At 45.6% G+C, this 20,108-nt stretch overlaps 3 protein-coding genes across 10 annotated transcripts in view; 1 reads left to right on the forward strand and 2 right to left on the reverse strand.

Annotated features, from left to right (window-relative positions):
- LOC117752826 (microfibril-associated glycoprotein 4-like) overlaps positions 1–642 on the reverse strand; it is a 4,828-nt gene extending 4,186 nt beyond the window's left edge. Inside the window, exons 1-2 of one of the 5 annotated variants that reach the window (XM_034570496.1) lie at positions 547–642; positions 66–166 (exon numbers count right to left, since the gene is read on the reverse strand). In XM_034570496.1, coding sequence (XP_034426387.1) covers positions 66–134 — 69 coding nt within the window. In that variant the 5' untranslated portion in view covers positions 135–166; positions 547–642. Of the gene's footprint in view, positions 1–65; positions 179–532 lie in introns of all 5 variants that reach the window. The other 4 variants (XM_034570494.1, XM_034570495.1, XM_034570492.1 and 1 more) reach the window with 4 other exon arrangements.
- A 1,947-nt stretch (positions 643–2,589) lies between these two features.
- On the forward strand, positions 2,590–9,416 carry LOC117753393 (APOBEC1 complementation factor-like; the record flags this gene model as incomplete). Its single annotated transcript, XM_034571470.1, has 7 exons — positions 2,590–2,643; positions 4,778–4,915; positions 5,243–5,387; positions 6,074–6,309; positions 6,944–7,080; positions 7,167–7,321; positions 7,794–9,416. Coding segments are annotated over 7 exons (1,020 nt in total), but the record flags the coding sequence as incomplete, so codon positions are not given.
- A 4,001-nt stretch (positions 9,417–13,417) lies between these two features.
- LOC117752817 (microfibril-associated glycoprotein 4-like) lies at positions 13,418–18,512 on the reverse strand. 4 transcript variants are annotated; one of them, XM_034570465.1, is made up of 7 exons: positions 18,366–18,512; positions 17,857–17,957; positions 15,359–15,517; positions 14,758–14,796; positions 14,590–14,686; positions 14,283–14,453; positions 13,418–13,829 (listed from the first exon to the last, which is right to left on the reverse strand). In XM_034570465.1, the coding sequence occupies exons 2-7, from the start codon at positions 17,923–17,925 to the stop codon at positions 13,567–13,569; spliced, it is 798 nt and encodes a 265-aa protein (XP_034426356.1). In that variant the 5' UTR covers positions 17,926–17,957; positions 18,366–18,512; the 3' UTR covers positions 13,418–13,566. The 4 variants fall into 4 exon arrangements, with proteins under 4 accessions (XP_034426356.1, XP_034426355.1, XP_034426357.1 ...); XM_034570464.1 differs by having other exon boundaries at positions 17,857–17,969; positions 18,366–18,500; XM_034570466.1 differs by lacking the exon at positions 15,359–15,517.
- Between the last annotated feature and the right edge of the window lie 1,596 nt (positions 18,513–20,108).

Consider the following 20,108-nt stretch of genomic DNA (forward strand, 5'->3'; position numbering starts at 1 on the left):
ACAGGAACGAAGTATTTGTACTTCGTTACCTCCCACCTCTGGTTAGTGTTTGTATATTGTTTCACCTTCTGGTCTCCTTGATGCATCAGCTGCTGCCTGACTTCTCCTTTCACCAGCTTCCAGGAAACTTCCATGACAAACAGATTTCTGCTGAAACTGGACTTATCTGAAAATAAAACAAAAACACAGTCAACCAATGAGTGAACTCACCCGTCTCACCTCACCTGTCTCCCCTCACCCGTCTCACCTCACCCGTCTCCCCTCACCTGTCTCCCCTCACCCGTCTCACCTCACCTGTCTCACCTCAGCTGTCTCCCCTCACCTGTCTCCCCTCACCCGTCTCCCCTCACCTGTCTCCCCTCACCTGTCTCCCCTCACCTGTCTCCCCTCACCCGTCTCCCCTCACCCGTCTCCCCTCACCTGTCTCACCTCACCCGTCTCACCTCACCCGTCTCCCCTCACCCGTCTCCCCTCACCCGTCTCCCCTCACCTGTCTCACCTCACCCGTCTCCCCTCACCTGTCTCCCCTCACCTGTGTGAACTCACCTGTGAGTCAAACTGAAGAGACGTCTTCACCTTCAGAGGAAACAGATAAACTGCTGTTTCTCCTTCTCGTCTTTTATCTGCACACGACTCTGTGACGTCTCATATGTAAACAAACCACCACATATTATTGTAATGGAGAATTACAATATCCCCCCCCCCAGACTGCTAGGAGCCTGGGTGTGACACTCGACAGTCGACTCTCCCTCACTGCCAACATCACTGCAACAACACGTTCAACAGAATAAACAAGTGCCTCTTGTGTCGGCCTAAGAACACTAACAGACCAGTAGACCTGTAGATTCATGCTGCACAACATCGGGAGAATACGTCCCCTTCTGAGTGAGAAGGCAGGTTCTGGTCCAGGCTCTGGTCCAGACTCTGGTCCAGGCTCTGGTCCAGGCTCTGGTCGTCTCACACCTAGACTACTGCCCCCCCCTCCTGGCAGGTCTACCTGCTGCTGCCACCCGACCTCTGCAGCTCATCCAGAAACCAGCAGCTCCACTGGTCTTTAACCTGAGTTCACTCACGCTCCTCTGCTCCTTCACTGGTTACCAGTAGCTGCCCACATCCGTTTCAAAACACTAGTACTTGGTACCGTGCTGTGACCGGATCGGGTCCAGTCTACATCCAGGACATGGTCAAACCTCACACCCCAGCCCGTCCACTCCGCTCTGCATCGGCCAATCAGCTGCTCCCTCACTGCGAGGGACAGCTGTCACTCAACAACATCAGGACTGTTTCCTGTCCTGGCTCCTAAACGGTGGAACCAGCTCCACATGGACATCAGGACAGAAAGTCCACACATCTTCCTCCAGACTGAAGACACTTCTCTTCAGACAACAGCTTGAATAAAAGTTTAAACTAACAGTTTAGTAGCACTTAGATGTCACTTCCTTATAGAACTTTGGAGTTTGTCTTTCTTGAAGAAATGGTACTTTCCTGATTCTTGTTGTTCTGGTTTGTTCCCTCGTGGTTGATGCACTTATTGTGAGTCGCTTTGGATAAAAGGGTCAGCTCAATGAAATGTAATGTCAAAAACTCATGGTAACATCATAAATATAAAGTCTTATTCAGAATAAGGTCAATAGTCTATATTATAATAACCATATTGGTGTCCATGGAAATGTCATTATTAAGATTCCTGTTTAAATATTTAAAGAAACGACAAAGAAAGTAATGAAATAAAGAAAAAGTTGATTTTGGACGGATAGCGAAGAGAAACAAATATTATGTTAAACGCTTGAGGAGAACAACGTACGTTGAAATAAAAACATGTTTGTTCAACAAATCGCCCAAACACACTCAACTGAAGGCAGGTCCCTAACGTCACCTCAGCTGATGTTGACTCAGCTCAGCTACGTGTTTTTATACAATATGAACCAATGCTACTGTTAATGGTTAGCTGCATTAGCTACATTAGCTACATTAGCTGCATTAGCTACATTATCTGCATTAGCTACATTAGCTACATTATCTGCATTAGCTGCATAATCTGCATTATCTACATTAGCTGCATTAGCTACATTAGCTACATCATCTCCAAACTCTCACTGAGAGAATATACACTATGCAGATGGACGTGGACCGATAATCGATCAATATCGTTAATAAATGCAGATAAAAAATTACTAATATTACGAATATGTCAGACTTTGTTTCTGATCCTGGAAAAAACATCAGTAGAAATTTGATTAGAATAGAAAAAAAACTTTCAGAATTAACACGAGATCTGTACAAAGCGTTTTGACTGTTTTCTTACATTTGAGGTTTGTCAAATAAAGTTATTCAGTGATAAATGTATAATCCACTAAACAAATATGATATAATAGACATTTTTAAATTCCTGTCACAAAACAGTGAAAACTCATTTTTATATCTTAGCAATGGAACAGATTAAAAAAAGACATGATTGTCAAATGTTATTGAAACATAAATGATCAAGATCTAATAAATCATAAGGAAATAAAACTGTTGCACAATACAACCTGAATTATTGATGTCTTCTTGAAAATGGATCAAATAAACTGATAAAATGAAAACGTCCATTTCACACACAGAGAAGACGCCATCGACGCCATCAATGCTCTAAACGGAAAGGTCAGCCGCTATAACCAATCACAAGTTCACTCATGGGATGTTGTATATATGATGTCAAGGAGACGCTGATCACAAACATGCACATCACACAAACTGTAGTGGTAAGCCCTGACGAGGGACGAATGGACGGACAGATGGATGGAATTATGTTGCCTTTTTTAGCCACTTTTTGGTAAATTGTGAAATCAGCATTGTGAGTTCATCAGAGTCCATCACAGTCCATCAGGTTTCATCACAGACCGTCACAGACCATCACAGACCATCACAGTCCATCACAGTCCACCACAGACCATCACAGACCATCACAGTCCATCAGGTTTCATCACAGACCATCACAGACCATCACAGACCATCACAGTCCACCACAGACCATCACAGACCATCACAGTCCATCAGGTTTCATCACAGACCATCACAGACCATCACAGTCCATCACAGTCCATCAGGTTTCATCACAGACCGTCACAGACCATCACAGACCATCACAGTCCATCACAGTCCACCACAGACCATCACAGACCATCACAGTCCATCAGGTTTCATCACAGACCATCACAGACCATCACAGTCCACCACAGACCATCACAGACCATCACAGTCCATCAGGTTTCATCACAGACCATCACAGACCATCACAGTCCATCACAGTCCATCAGGTTTCATCACAGACCATCACAGTCCATCACAGTCCACCACAGACCATCACAGACCATCACAGTCCATCAGGTTTCATCACAGACCATCACAGACCATCACAGACCATCACAGTCCACCACAGACCATCACAGACCATCACAGTCCATCAGGTTTCATCACAGACCACCACAGACCATCACAGACCATCACAGTCCATCAGGTTTCATCACAGACCATCACAGTCCATCACAGTCCACCACAGACCATCACAGACCATCACAGTCCATCAGGTTTCATCACAGACCACCACAGACCATCACAGACCATCACAGTCCATCACAGTCCACCACAGACCATCACAGTCCATCACAGTCCACCACAGACCATCACAGACCATCACAGTCCATCAGGTTTCATCACAGTCCACCACAGACCATCACATACCATCACAGTCCATCAGGTTTCATCACAGACCATCACAGACCACCACAGACCATCACAGACCAACACAGTCCACCACAGACCATCACAGACTATCACAGTCCATCAGGTTTCATCACAGACCATCACAGACCATCACAGACCATCACAGTCCACCACAGACCATCACAGACCATCACAGTCCATCAGGTTTCATCACAGACCATCTCAGACCATCACAGTCCATCACAGTCCACCACAGACCATCACAGACTATCACAGTCCATCAGGTTTCATCACAGACCATCACAGACCATCACAGACCATCACAGTCCATCAGGTTTCATCACAGACCATCACAGACCATCACAGACCATCACAGTCCACCACAGACCATCACAGACCATCACAGTCCATCAGGTTTCATCACAGACCATCACAGACCATCACAGTCCATCACAGTCCATCAGGTTTCATCACAGACCATCACAGTCCATCACAGTCCACCACAGACCATCACAGACCATCACAGTCCATCAGGTTTCATCACAGACCATCACAGACCATCACAGACCATCACAGTCCACCACAGACCATCACAGACCATCACAGTCCATCAGGTTTCATCACAGACCACCACAGACCATCACAGACCATCACAGTCCATCAGGTTTCATCACAGACCATCACAGTCCATCACAGTCCACCACAGACCATCACAGACCATCACAGTCCATCAGGTTTCATCACAGACCATCACAGTCCATCACAGTCCACCACAGACCATCACAGACCATCACAGTCCATCAGGTTTCATCACAGACCATCACAGACCATCACAGTCCATCACAGTCCACCACAGACCATCACAGACCATCACAGACCATCACAGTCCATCAGGTTTCATCACAGACCATCACAGACCATCACAGACCATCACAGTCCATCACAGACCATCACAGACCATCACAGTCCACCAGGGTCCATCAGGGTCCATCAGAATCTCACATTGTCACATTCATCACATGGATTTTTGAAAAGGAGGCGTTAAACTGTGTTGTTCTTGTTCCCGCTTCAGGTGGTGGACGGGTCTCCCATCGAGGTGAGTCTGGCCAAGCCTGTGGACAAGGACAGTTACGTTCGTTACACCAGAGGGACGGGAGGACGGGGAAGCTCTCTGCTGCAGACCGACTACACCGCCTACACCGTGGGACAGGTAAGACCCTGAACGCACCACAAACTCAAAGTAAAACAGGAAGTACGAGCTCTTAACCTCCGGTGCCGCCGTGTGGACTCGGCCTCAAAGTACAGCCGCCACGACTCCAGTCAACTTGCATGAACTTGCTGAAACTGAAACATGTGAAGGTTAAAGACGAGCTGATGATGTAGCAGCCTCAGGAATAAACATCTCTCTCCATCTAGTGGACACTTAGAATCATTGCATCATACAGAGGAGCGACAGCAGCCTAAATAAATCAAAACAACAAGATTTGGTTTTAGAACTTACCAATAAATGACATCCCATGTTTTTGTGGTGCTGCAGGTGTACGACCCCTCGGCGGCGTATCTCGGTGCACCCGTGTTTTATGCCCCCCAGGCCTACGCTGCCATTCCAGGTCAGTTTCGGTTCCCGGCAGCCAAAGCTCACGTTGGAGGTCGAGGTCTGATCAGGACGCCATCTGTTCGAGGTGAGGGGGGGAAAACTTTGTGTCACTCAGTCTTTGGACCCGTCCACTCGCACACAGGTGTTTAAAGTTGATTTAAGTTATATCGCCCCCTGTTGACAGCTCTTGACAGTGGACAGAGATTCTTTGAATAAATACCTGTGAACATGTGGACGAGGACTAAACCGAAGAAGCTGAATATGACTCTGGTTAAAGAGACAAGCTCAGAAACAATGTTTCATGAAAACTCACAGAATCTCTTGAGTTCACAGAGATGAACTTCTCCGAGTCTGAGCTCGTCTCAAATCGTGTTTTTAATATTTATTTATTTTCCTTTTTAATGTTTTAAAAACTGAAAAACACAAAATCTGATCTTCAACACAAAATGTTGATGAAGTAAAATGATCAGTGACTGTATATAAAGATTTTCATGATCTTGAAACTCAAAAATAAAAAATCAAATATGATCGATTCAATCAGAAATGATTACAACCAAAAACAATTTAATGAATGTAAGTGGAAAATGAATCATATGGTTACCATGACTACCACTATGGTGTGAGCTCTGGGTCGTGAGGTGAAGCTGTGTTACCATGGCGACCAATCTACCTGTTCACTCTGACTGAATCATTGTCTGAATGTGTGATTCTTCTTCCGGGGTTGATTTCCGGTGATTTGATTGATTTCACTGCCTTTTCGATCTCCTGTAGAAATTTACATGACTGTACCTGTAGGGGCTGCGGGGGTGCGGGGGCTGGGTGGGCGGGGCTACTTGGCCTACGCTGCCGGGGGAGGAGCCATGAGCCGAGGTGGTGGTGGCGCTGGCAGCGCCTCCTATGGGCTGAAGATAGACAAGCACGCAGAGGAGAAGCTGTACGACCTGCTGCCCGGCATGGAGCTGACCCCCATGAGCCTGAAGGCAGCCGCCATCAAACCTGCTCCACAGGTAACGAGACACCGACAACCAGCAAATCAGAAATAACTTTACTATACAGACGATCAATAACTGTAAATAAAGACGACGACAGGTCTTCACTTCCTCTAAAGAAATAAAATATCTCAAAAACAAACGCTGCCATCTTGTGGTGATGACGTCATTTACAGTCAGAGTCTGAGCAGTAGTGATTGTCGAGCGGAGCCGTGCTAGCGAGGTCCCGCCCATACATGCTTTTGTCCAATCAGGAGTCAGTGTCAGCTGTCAATCATCACGTCTCAGCCTGTTTTTATATCATCAAATAACTGATTCAAACCAAACTGATCAGAAACACTTGAACAAACATCAGAGAGATGAGAACGAGCTGAAACGACAGAAACATCTTTAAACATTTATTTAACGTCTACTTCGATTTTTTTGTTTGGTCCATGTCCCATCTGCTAACATGGAGGAGGAGGAGGTTTATGACCTATACTGCAGCCAGACACCAGGGGGCGATCTAGCTGTCATGTCGTCCATCTTTATTTACAGTCTGTGGTTTAAACACAGTCCTGACGTCAGAACAAAGATCCTGTGATTGGTGTGATGACTCACTTCACAGTGACTTTAGTGGAAGCAGAACATGTGGTGTTGTTGGTGTCTCCAGGTTCTGGAGGAGCTGTGTCAGAAGAACAACTGGGGACAACCAGTGTATCAGCTCCACTCTGCCATCGGTCCAGACCAGAGACAACTGTTCCTCTACAAGATCACTGTCCCAGCTCTGGCTACACAGTATCCCAGCGTGTACAAAAACTACTCTTACTGTTACTGCAGTTACTACTCTTACTTCATGCACTCGTAGTAACTTTACTATCTCTGTCCGCCTGCAGTCATCCCTTCACCCCTGCTAAACTGTGTGCTGCTGTAGAAGAAGCTAAAGTCCATGCAGCTGAGCACACCCTGCAGACTCTGGGTCTGCAGACAGAGGGCGCCGCTGACACCAGCTGTGCTACTGCTGCCGCTGTGGCCTCAGTATCCTTCCCAGGTATGTGAAGGTCCGTACACAAAACAAAACGCTTCACTCATCAAAGACTGACCACATCAGAGATAGTGTGCGACAGAGGAGCCACCACTCTGTAACAATTGTGTACAACCACGAGTGAACAGTTTCTGCAACTTCAGCAAATCAAACAGAGTGAGACATCTTAGTGTTTCACCTCATGTCACTGTTGGCACTAGTATCGTATATAGTGTAGTACTGTATAGCATGTAGTGTAGTAAGGTGTAGTCTAGTATAGTATAGTGTGGTATGGTATAGTATATAAAAGTAGATGTATACAGTCAGTAGAATATGTAGTCTCTATAGAGTACAGTAAAGTGTATAGTATATGAAAGTATTATTGAGCCTGAAGATGAATCTTTTTGAAGTTGTTGACAAAGTGAAAAGTTCGTACATGTGTTTGTCACATCGGATATTTTATTTTAGATGTTGTGAGTTTTGGTTTGGTCTCTTTCAGGCTACACTCTGGCGAGTCCGGCGTCGTCTGCGGTCGCCTCCCAGCTGAAGCAGGCGGTTTCTCTGGGTCAGGACCTGACGGCCTACACCACCTACGACGGCTACCCCGCCTTCGCTGTGGCAACACGCCACGCCGACGGATACGGCGTTTTCTAGAGCCGCGGTTTCCAAAGAGTAAAAACACACATAGCCAAGGCTGCGTTCACACTGTTGTGTCTTTTCAACAGGTTCTCATTTCAAATCAGTTCACTTAACGTTTATCGCTGACTAAACTAAATCAAACATCAGTCGTCAATCAGAGTGAAAAACATCCACTGCTTGTTTCTGTAAAAACAAAAGCAGAACAGAGCGATGCACCTTCTATCCAACAGGGGGATAAAACAACCTTTTGAAAACCGCTGCTGAAAATGTGTCGGACTCGTCAGTGAAATAAATTCCTCACGTTCTTTACTTCATTTGTTCTATTTCTGCCATTCCTCTTTGATTTGACCTGAATCATGTTCGTTCGTATCTGAGGTGATTTTGATAGTCGGCCTCTGATTGGCTGCAGGTTTTGTTTTTGTTCTAAACTGAATCGTCACATTTCTTTTGTTTGATCTTTTTCTATAAGCCTGCCTCGTGTTATCTTTTCATCTTTTAACTGTCTCTCTTGTGTTCGTCAGATCATTTCACTGCTTTTAGTCTCATTGGATTTTAAATCATTCAAAATTCTGTGAAATGAGAAGTTTAGTTTGTCTGTGAAGATGCGACTGATACGCGGACAGTCTGGGATTCTAACGTGGGGACACGCTTGTGGTCCCTGGACGTTCTGGTCTGATGAACATGACGTCAGAGACATTTATGACTCGTCCTGAAAATATGAGACAAATTCTCTGAGATAATTTTCTCTTTTTCTTTAATTTAATAAATACAAGAAAGCTCATTTTACTTTGTGAAAATCTTTGGAACCATGATGTCAGAGCGAGTCGTACAGCTACACGGATGAAATGTAAAACATCAAGTCGCCACCAGATGTCAACAGAAACATGTTAATGAAACTAGAGTGATACTCCCGTCACTGCCGTTAAACCACAGAAGAAGAAGTGATTCAAACATAATGTTGTTGAAATGATGAAGGTTCAGTTTCCTCATCGCTTCCATCCAACGTTGTCACATTTTGTTTTTATTAATAAACCAACGTTTGATCATTTTTCATGTGCAAATAAAAGTATATTTTCATGTGAAAAGATAGAAAGCTGCCCCCTCTAGTGGTGACTCTGAGTATGACTTGGTGTTTTATGATTAAATGAATCTAGCGTTAAAAGCAGCAGCTGATGATTTGATTCTTGTTTGTTGAAATGTTTCTGGAGAGTTGTGCACGTGATGACGTGCGCTGACACCTGAGCTGTGAACACGCTGAAGCAGAGACAGTATTAAAGTGCTGAAGCACTTAGATCTTATTTTTATACCAGGAAGAAGAAGAAGAAAGATCCAGACACTTATTCTACCTTTGTTTTGATCAGTAATTGACTCATGAGTTTGAATCAGTGAGAATCCGTGACGACAGTTTTCATATGAAAGGAAACTTATTGATAAATTTCACGATTCAAAATCTTCCTGAAATAAAGAATCTGAAGAAACAGAAGCTCGTCTGTTTTATTTCACAATTTGTACGTTTAGTACGATCAGTGATGGACACTGACGTCATTTACAGAGTCTGAGCAGGAGGGATCGTGGAGTGTATGGAGACACGTGAGACACATGAGACACGTGAGACACGTGAGACACTTGAGACACATGAGACACGTGAGACACGTGAGACCCGTGAGACACATGAGACACGTGAGACCCGTGAGACACGTGAGACACATGAGACCCGTGAGACACATGAGACACGTGAGACACATGAGACACGTGAGACACATGAGACCCGTGAGACACGTGAGACACGTGAGACACATGAGACACGTGAGACACGTGAGACACATGAGACACGTGAGACCCGTGAGACACGTGAGACACATGAAGACCCGTGAGACACATGAGACCCGTGAGACACATGAGACCCGTGAGACACATGAGACACGTGAGACACATGAGACACGTGAGACACGTGAGACACATGAGACACGTGAGACACGTGAGACACATGAGACACGTGAGACCCGTGAGACACATGAGACACATGACACCCGTGAGACACGTGAGACACATGAGACACGTGAGACACATGAGACACGTGAGACACGTGAGACACATGAGACACGTGAGACACATGAGACACGTGAGACACGTGAGACACTTGAGACACATGAGACACGTGAGACACGTGAGACCCGTGAGACACGTGAGACACATGAGACACGTGAGACACGTGAGACACTTGAGACACATGAGACACGTGAGACACGTGAGACCCGTGAGACACATGAGACACATGAGACCCGTGAGACACGTGAGACACATGAGACCCGTGAGACACATGAGACACGTGAGACACATGAGACACGTGAGACACATGAGACCCGTGAGACACGTGAGACACGTGAGACACATGAGACACGTGAGACACGTGAGACACATGAGACACGTGAGACCCGTGAGACACGTGAGACACATGAAGACCCGTGAGACACATGAGACCCGTGAGACACATGAGACCCGTGAGACACATGAGACACGTGAGACACATGAGACACGTGAGACACGTGAGACACATGAGACACATGAGACACATGAGACACATGAGACACGTGAGACACTTGAGACACATGAGACCTGTGAGACACGTGAGACACGTGAGACACATGAGACACATGAGACCCGTGAGACACATGAGACACGTGAGACACGTGAGACACGTGAGACCCGTGAGAAACATGAGACACGTGAGACACGTGAGACACATGAGACACATGAGACAATGAAGACACGTGAGACACGTGAGACACTTGAGACACATGAGACCCGTGAGACACATGAGACACATGAGACCCGTGAGACACATGAGACACGTGAGACACGTGAGACACGTGAGACCCGTGAGAAACATGAGACACGTGAGACACGTGAGACACATGAGACACATGAAGACACGTGAGACACGTGAGACACATGAGACACGTGAGACAGGTGAGACACGTGAGACAGGTGAGACACGTGAGACACATGAGACACGTGAGACACATGAGACACGTGAGACACGTGAGACACATGAGACAATGAAGACACATGAGACACGTGAGACACGTGAGACACATGAGACACGTGAGACACGTGAGACACATGAGACAATGAAGACACATGAGACACGTGAGACACATGAGACACGTGAGACAGGTGAGACACGTGAGACACGTGAGACAATGAAGACACATGAGACACGTGAGACACATGAGACACGTGAGACACATGAGACACGTGAGACACGTGAGACACATGAGACACATTAGACACATGAGACAATGAAGACACATGAGACACGTGAGACACATGAGACACGTGAGACCCATGAGACACGTGACACACATGAGACACGTGAGACACGTGAGACCCGTGAGACACGTGAGACACATGAGACACATGAGACACGTGAGACACATGACACACGTGAGACACATGAAGACACGTGACACACGTGAGACACGTGAGACACATGAAGACACGTGACATACATGAGACACGTGAGACACATGAGACACGTGAGACACATGAGACACATGAGACACGTGAGACACATGAGACACGTGAGACACATGAGACACGTGACACACATGAGACACGTGAGACACGTGAGACCCGTGAGACACGTGAGACCCGTGAGACACATGAGACACGTGAGACACGTGAGACACATGAGACACGTGAGACACATGAGACACATGAAGACCCGTGAGACACATGAGACCCGGGAGACACATGAGACACATGAGACCCGTGGGACACGTGAGACACGTGAGACACATGACACACGTGAGACACATGAGACACGTGAGACACATGAGACACGTGAGACCCGTGAGACACATGAGACACGTGGGACACATGAGACACGTGAGACACGTGAGACGAATGAGACCCGTGAGACACATGAGACACATGAGACACGTGAGACACATGAGACACATGAGACACGTGAGACACATGAGACACATGAGACACGTGAGACACATGAGACACATGAAGACCTGTGAGACACATGAGACACGTGAGACATGTGAGACACGCGAGACACATGAGACACGTGAGACACATGAGACACGTGAGACACATGAGACACATGAGACATGTGAGACACGTGAGACACATGAGACACGTGAGACACATGAGACACATGAGACACGTGAGACACATGAGACACATGAGACACGTGAGACACGTGAGACACGAGACACATGAGACATGTGAGACACATGAGAAACGTGAGACACATGAAGACACGTGACACACGTGAGACACGTGAGACCCGTGAGACACATGAGACACGTGAGACACGTGAGACACGTGAGACACATGAGACAATGAAGACACGTGAGACACGTGAGACACATGAGACACGTGAGACAGGTGAGACACGTGAGACACGTGAGACACATGAGACACGTGAGACCTGTGAGACACATGAGACACGTGAGACACGTGAGACACATGAGACAATGAAGACACATGAGACACGTGAGACACATGAGACACGTGAGACACGTGAGACACATGAGACACGTGAGACACGTGAGACACATGAGACAATGAAGACACATGAGACACGTGAGACACATGAGACACGTGAGACAGGTGAGACACGTGAGACACATGAGACACGTGAGACACATGAGACACGTGAGACACGTGAGACAATGAAGACACATGAGACACGTGAGACACGTGAGACACGTGAGACACATGAGACACGTGAGACACATGAGACACATGAGACAATGAAGACACATGAGACACGTGAGACACATGAGACACGTGAGACCCGTGAGACACGTGACACACATGAGACACGTGAGACACGTGAGACCCGTGAGACACGTGAGACACGTGAGACACATGACATACATGAGACACGTGAGACACATGAGACACATGAGACACGTGAGACATATGAGACCCGTGAGACCCGTGAGACACATGAGACACGTGAGACACGTGAGACACGTGACATACATGAGACACGTGAGACACGTGAGACACATGAGACACGTGAGACATATGAGACACGTGAGACACATGAGACCCGTGAGACACGTGAGACACGTGAGACACATGAAGACCCGTGAGACACATGAGACACGTGAGACACGTGAGACACATGAAGACCCGTGAGACACATGAGACACATGAGACACGTGAGACAGATGAGACACGTGAGACACATGAGACCCGTGAGACACATGAAGACCCGTGAGACACATGAGACACGTGAGACACATGAGACAGATGAGACACGTGAGACCTGTGAGACACGTGAGACACGTGAGACACATGAGACACATGAGACACGTGAGACACGTGAGACCTGTGAGACACATGAGACACATGAAGACACATGAAGACACATGACATATGAAGACACATGAATGAGACATATGAAGACACATGAAACAAATGAAAAGACACATGAGACAAAGACATCCGGTCACATCAGATTTTTTGCGTCTCGTTTATTGAGGACATGCAGCAGGCGATGATTGACATCAGGGTTCAAACGTGTGATTTCTTTTGACTTTGACTGATGAAAGCGACAGATGTTGAGACAGATCAACATCTGGTCTGCTGCTGCTCCTGGAAAGTTACTCAGGCTGCACAGGACGGACCTTCATGACGATGGACTTCACAGAGTAGTCATGGGTGTTTTTCCAAGTGAACCATGAAACTCCAACAGCAAAGGGAGTCTTCTCCTGTCCCCAGCGGTAAACCCCATTAGGGTTTGCTTGGTGACATGCGTTGTACCAGAAACCTCCCAAGAAGGTTGAGGCACAGTTCTCAGGCCACCTGTCCTGGTCTCTGTCAAAGGTGGAGAACTTCATGCCATTGTGTGTCATCATGGAGTCTCCTACAGAGACACAGAGAAGACACAGAGAAGACACAGAGAAGACACACAGAGGACACAGAGAAGACACAGAGAAGACACAGAGAAGACACACAGAGAAGACACAGTGTTATAGACTGAAAATATCTGTAATCAACGAGGGATTTGTCTGAAGGAAACATGTCTCTGTCTGTCTCTATCTGTCTCTATCTGTCTGTCTCTGTCTGTCTCTGTCTGTCTCGGTTCGATGCCGTCTCTCAGGAGGAGTGTCCATGGAAAAGATTTTAAATAGTTTTCTTTTGACTCAACAAAAGAACAAAAACATTTTTATTTTCCAGAATGAAAGAAGATTAATGATAAATGTCTCTCACACACACACACACACTCACACACACACACACACACACACACACACACACACACACACACACACACACACACACACACACACACACACACACACACACACACACTTACCTGCTCCTTTATCTGTGAATCCAGACACACTCAAGTTGTATCCGTTACACTCAGAGTCGACGGAGAACATCCTGTAATGCGCGGACGCTTTATTTCCCTCAAAGTCCTCCATGTCCACCTGTAACTCAAACTTCGTGGGTCCTGAGGTAAGATAGTGGAGGTTGTCCAGACCTGTGACCACACACACACACACACACACACACACACACACACACACACACACACACACACACACACACACACACACACAGTTGAAGGGGGTTGTGTATTAACAGTTCTCAGCTGTTCCTGTGGTTCCACTTCTCACCGAGCCAGTGTTCTCCCCTCACAGAACCAAAGCCGACCTTGTACTGAATCCAGGGCCGGTAGAAGTTGACGGTTCCATCCATCCTGGTCTGAATCACCTGAGCAGGTAAACAGTGGAATATGAATCTGACTGATTTGACGCTTATTGAAAGTCAGTAAAAATACTCACTGTCCAGGCTGATTGGTTTGGACTCATCTGACAGTACACCTGCAACACATCAGTACATGTGATCAATTCAAATGTTTCACTCACGTCTTTTTCACTTTCAACACGTTAGGTGACACTGACCAATAGAAGCCCAGAGATTCATCTGATACGAGTGATCATGCAAGAATCGAATCTGCTTCATTTAAACGTTTCCTCCTGAAACAGCAGCTGGATGAGAGTGAGTCTGATGTTTAGTGTGAACATGAGAAAGTTTCCTCCTTCTCTCCCTGAACGTCTGTTCTCTGTAACTCTGCTGAGTGGGTTCCATCTCCTGTGAGAAGAACTGACTGAGAGTCAGCTTCAACTGTCACAACCAGCTGCAGGTGAAGAGTGAAGCTGAACTGAGATCAGTTAGAAACACTCTGAAGTTATTAAAAACCAGAGTTTATCTCCAAGATTCAGCAGGAAACTTTGAAATATGAAGAATTCTGAACAGCATCAATCCCCTCATGTGGCTGCAGGGGGTGCTGTTGATCAGTATCGGTGACATGTTGCTTTAATGATTCTACGTATGAGAGGTGAACATGTTTCTGTCCAATAATAAAAACACAAGTGGACGTACTTTGACTTGGAGGTTCTCTCCTGCAGGCTGGATTGAGTAGGAGCCGCTCTGGTGGTAATCTCCGATTTCATGGATCTGGCTGCAGTCAGTCGGATATTCTGCGACACGGCAGCTGATCAACGCTGGAGCCAAGAGGAGGAGGAGGACGACTTGAAACAGCTGGAACAGAACAGATGTTTTCAATACTTTGACCTCTTGAGTCATGGGGGTGTGGTCACAGTCAACAGAGGTGGAGCTTATCAAGATAAAGATCCACATAGTTTGTCCCCAAAGCCACAGCTCACAAACCTCTCGACAACAACACAACAGAAGATTACATGTTCCCTGAGTGGAGTATGACAACATGCATGAAACACGCTTATAAAACATGTATGAAACACGCTTATAAAACATGCATGAAACACGCTTATAAAACACGTATGACACACGCATAAAACACGTATGACACACGCATAAAACATGCATGAAACACGCTTATAAAACATGTATGAAACACGCATAAAACATGCATGAAACATGCTTATAAAACATGTATGAAACATGCTTATAAAACATGCATGAAACACGCTTATAAAACATGCATGAAACACGCTTATAAAACATGCATGAAACACGCTTATAAAACATGTATGAAACATGCTTATAAAACATGCATGAAACACGCTTATAAAACATGCATGAAACACGCTTATAAAACATGCATGAAACACGCTTATAAAACATGCATGAAACACGCTTATAAAACATGCATGAAACACGCTTATAAAACATGCATGAAACACGCTTATAAAACACGTATGAAACACGCTTATAAAACATGCATGAAACACGCTTATAAAACATGTATGAAACATGCTTATAAAACATGCATGAAACACGCTTATAAAACATGCATGAAACACGCTTATAAAACATGCATGAAACATGCTTATAAAACATGCATGAAACACGCTTATAAAACATGCATGAAACACGCTTATAAAACATGCATGAAACACGCTTATAAAACATGCATGAAACACGCTTATAAAACACGTATGAAACACGCTTATAAAACATGTATGAAGTACAGAAAAGAACAACTGATGGTCGACCGAGGTTTATGTCCAGACCTGGTCCTGACCTCCCCTAAGTTCTGTTGTTATAAAGTTGAGACATTTACATTAAGTTATTTTCTATTAAGTCGTGTTCAGCGACATCTAGTGGCTCAGATTAAAACTTGTCCATTCAGAGCCACCGTAGAAACATTAGAATTGAGGAGAAATAATCTGTTCACTCACCTTCATCATCAGTGTTGAGGAATTTTTGACATCCCACATAACTGTATATGTCACTATATATTATGTATAGTGTATATTCTATCTGTACAGGAGAATAGAGCCTGTCTGGTTCCACAGATCCTCCTTCTCTCTCTGAGCAGAACCCAGGTCAGGTTATAGATAAAGGACCAACAGGACATTGTAGTGTCTTCACTCAGGGACGTTCAGATCTAACTCAGAGGCTCCAGACAGAGACACCGACTCTTTGTGTGTTTCACCAGACGTGAGGACACAATGTGATTCATGAACACACACTTTACACTGAACTGTCCAATAGAATGCAAACACCTCCATGTAACAGAGAGAGGGACCTTCATGGGTGACGCAGGGTGAGGGAGATATACTGGGAGGCTGTGGGAGACATCTTCAGACTTGGTGGAGACAGTTGCTCATGTTACTCTCTAGCCATCAGTGGTGTATAAAGTACTTGAGTAAAAGTACAGATATCTTCCCTGAAAGTGACTCCGGTAAAAGTAAAAGTCACCCGTAAGAAAATGACTTGAGTAAAAGTCTTAAAGTAGCTCATATTAAATGTACTTAAGTATCAAAAGTAAAAGTACAAGTACCAAAATTAAAAATGCAAAGTGCTTTTTATAGTCTATACAGACACAAAAAAAATAAAATTATTCTCTTCAGGCTTTATTTCTACTAATTATAACAAAAATCTACATATACTGTATAATTTTACAAATTCTGAACCCCAGATGCTGAGGTTCAAATAGTAATGGACTAGTGCATCTGAACTTCTGGGGACAACGAAGAAGCAACACAACAGAATGAACCAGTGCCTCGTGTGTCTGCCTGAGAACACTGATCAACCAGAGTGTAGCTGAAGACGATCAAACTTCACTCTCTAGAGGAAGTTAAACTCTGAACAAGGTTTCTGAAGGTTTCACCTGCGGAGGGATCATCACCGGACCAGCCTGCTCCACCCCGCTCGACCAAGCAGCCCGACCGACCTCCGGACTCTTAGGGCCTCGCGCTGCCCCCCCGACGGCAAACACGCCGCCGTGTTTGCCGTCGGGGGGGGGGGGCAGCGCGAGGCCCTAAGAGTCCGGAGGTCGGTAAATAAATACTCAAGTAAAGTACAGATATGTGAAAAATCTACTTAAGTACAGGAACGAAGTATTTGTACTTCGTTACCTCCCACCTCTGGTTAGTGTTTGTATATTGTTTCACCTTCTGGTCTCCTTGATGCATCAGCTGCTGCCTGACTTCTCCTTTCACCAGCTTCCAGGAAACTTCCATGACAAACAGATTTCTGCTGAAACTGGACTTATCTGAAAATAAAACAAAAACACAGTCAACCAATGAGTGAACTCACCCGTCTCACCTCACCCGTCTCACCTCACCCGTCTCACCTCACCCGTCTCCCCTCACCCGTCTCCCCTCACCTGTCTCCCCTCACCTGTCTCCCCTCACCTGTGTGAACTCACCTGTCTCCCCTCACCTGTCTCCCCTCACCTGTCTCACCTCACCTGTGTGAACTCACCTGTCTCCCCTCACCTGTCTCCCCTCACCTGTCTCCCCTCACCTGTCTCCCCTCACCCGTCTCCCCTCACCCGTCTCCCCTCACCCGTCTCCCCTCACCCGTGTCCCCTCACCTGTCTCCCCTCACCCGTCTCCCCTCACCTGTCTCCCCTCACCTGTCTCACCTCACCTGTCTCCCCTCACCTGTGTGAACTCACCTGTGAGTCAAACTGAAGAGACGTCTTCACCTTCAGAGGAAACAGATAAACTGCTGTTTCTCCTTCTCGTCTTTTATCTGCACACGACTCTGTGACGTCTCATATGTAAACAAACCACCACATATTAGTGTAATGGGGAATTCCCCTGACCAGTGTCTCACTGCTGTGATACTGTCTACCTGACAGGATGGAACCCTTATTTGGCGGTGTCTCACTGCTGTGACCTTGACAAACAGGATGTATGCCCTTATTCTGTGATGTTTCCTTCCAACTGCTACAGCAGACAGACACAGATGATGATTTCATGTCTTTTTTTCATATTATGAAACGCCTCTTTGTATAAGTTCTGGCTTTTGTGAACTTTGGGGCAGTTCCACTTTGAGCACCCGTGCTTGTTGTGTAACCTCTGCAGAGCTTACTATTAAAAAGACTCAAAGGCAACTCCAGTCTGACAATTTCATTATTTCAAACCTCAAGATGTCAGGATTTATGAAGCAGTTGGACCCGGGAGCAGAGTTTAACAAAAAGTGTATTTTTAATGGTAAAAAGTCTTAACAGAAAAATAACAAACGCAGGAATCTCAAAAGTCAAAACTGAAAAAACAAAAGCACACGAGAGAAAACACAGGAGAAGAGGACGGGAGGTCAGGAGACACGGGATACAGAAACACAGGCGATCAGGACAGGACATAATGACGACGATCCGACAAGGACAAAGGGAAAGCACAGAGACTTATATACACACACAGGGAAGGCAGAGGCAATTGGACACAGGTGGAACACATGAGGACTGGTGCAGAAAATCACAGACAGCAAGTGAAGAAAGAAAACACACAAGGAACAGAGACTACAAAATAAAACAGGAAACAGAACACAGGGAGTGGGCAAACCAGAGACACAGGAAACAACTCAGATACAACCATAAACACAAGGATAACCAAGAACACGAAGTAATAATAAAACAGAAAACACTCTTAATAAAGAGGCGGAAACACTAAAACAAAACACTCAAAAATACTAAACCATGACACAAGATGAATTTCCATCACAAACTTGGCGTCACGAACAGGATCCCTTGAAAGATCGTCTGGACCCGAGAAGTTTTCAGTGGCTGATCACCCGGGAGAGAAAATCTTCTGCCTCTACCTCCAACAGTGAAGAGAAGAGAGGGCCGAAACAACTGGGGTTCCGGACCTTCTTCACAGGGATCCAAAGACCTCTCTTTGGTCATCTTATATCTGGTGAGATGTTGAAATTCAGATTTTTCCTGACTGTTTAGGTGATTTCTCAAATACAAAATCAAACGTATTAATGATGTTAATCTGACTCATCCTCATGGCAATCATCCTAGTTGAAGGCATTTTTCCTGTTTTGCCTGAGAAAGAAACAAGGATTCGTGGAGACGTCCACGTCTTAAACTGAGTTTTCAAGGGAAATTGTGGATGAGTACGATTTCATACACTTAACTGATAAGGATGGGTAACAAGGGAAGTCAGGGACTTCAGAACCCAGAAAGTCCAAATGGTGGGCTTTATGGTTGCAAGAGTGAGGACGGGAAAGTGTGACATTTCTTCCAATATGGTCCAGAGACTTTGCTTTTCCTCATAACGGGTCAATCAGTGTCGAAAAAATTTAACTTTTAAGAGAGAAACTACTCGAGAAAGAATTAAAAAGCAAAAAAAAAAAAATCAAGGTCACAATGTGGAAAGACGATATTGTGACCTTGGAAGATAAAAAGAAGTGT

Source organism: Hippoglossus hippoglossus, chromosome 19 (assembly GCF_009819705.1).
Source record: "Hippoglossus hippoglossus isolate fHipHip1 chromosome 19, fHipHip1.pri, whole genome shotgun sequence".
NCBI classification, from domain to species: Eukaryota; Metazoa; Chordata; class Actinopteri; order Pleuronectiformes; family Pleuronectidae; genus Hippoglossus; species Hippoglossus hippoglossus.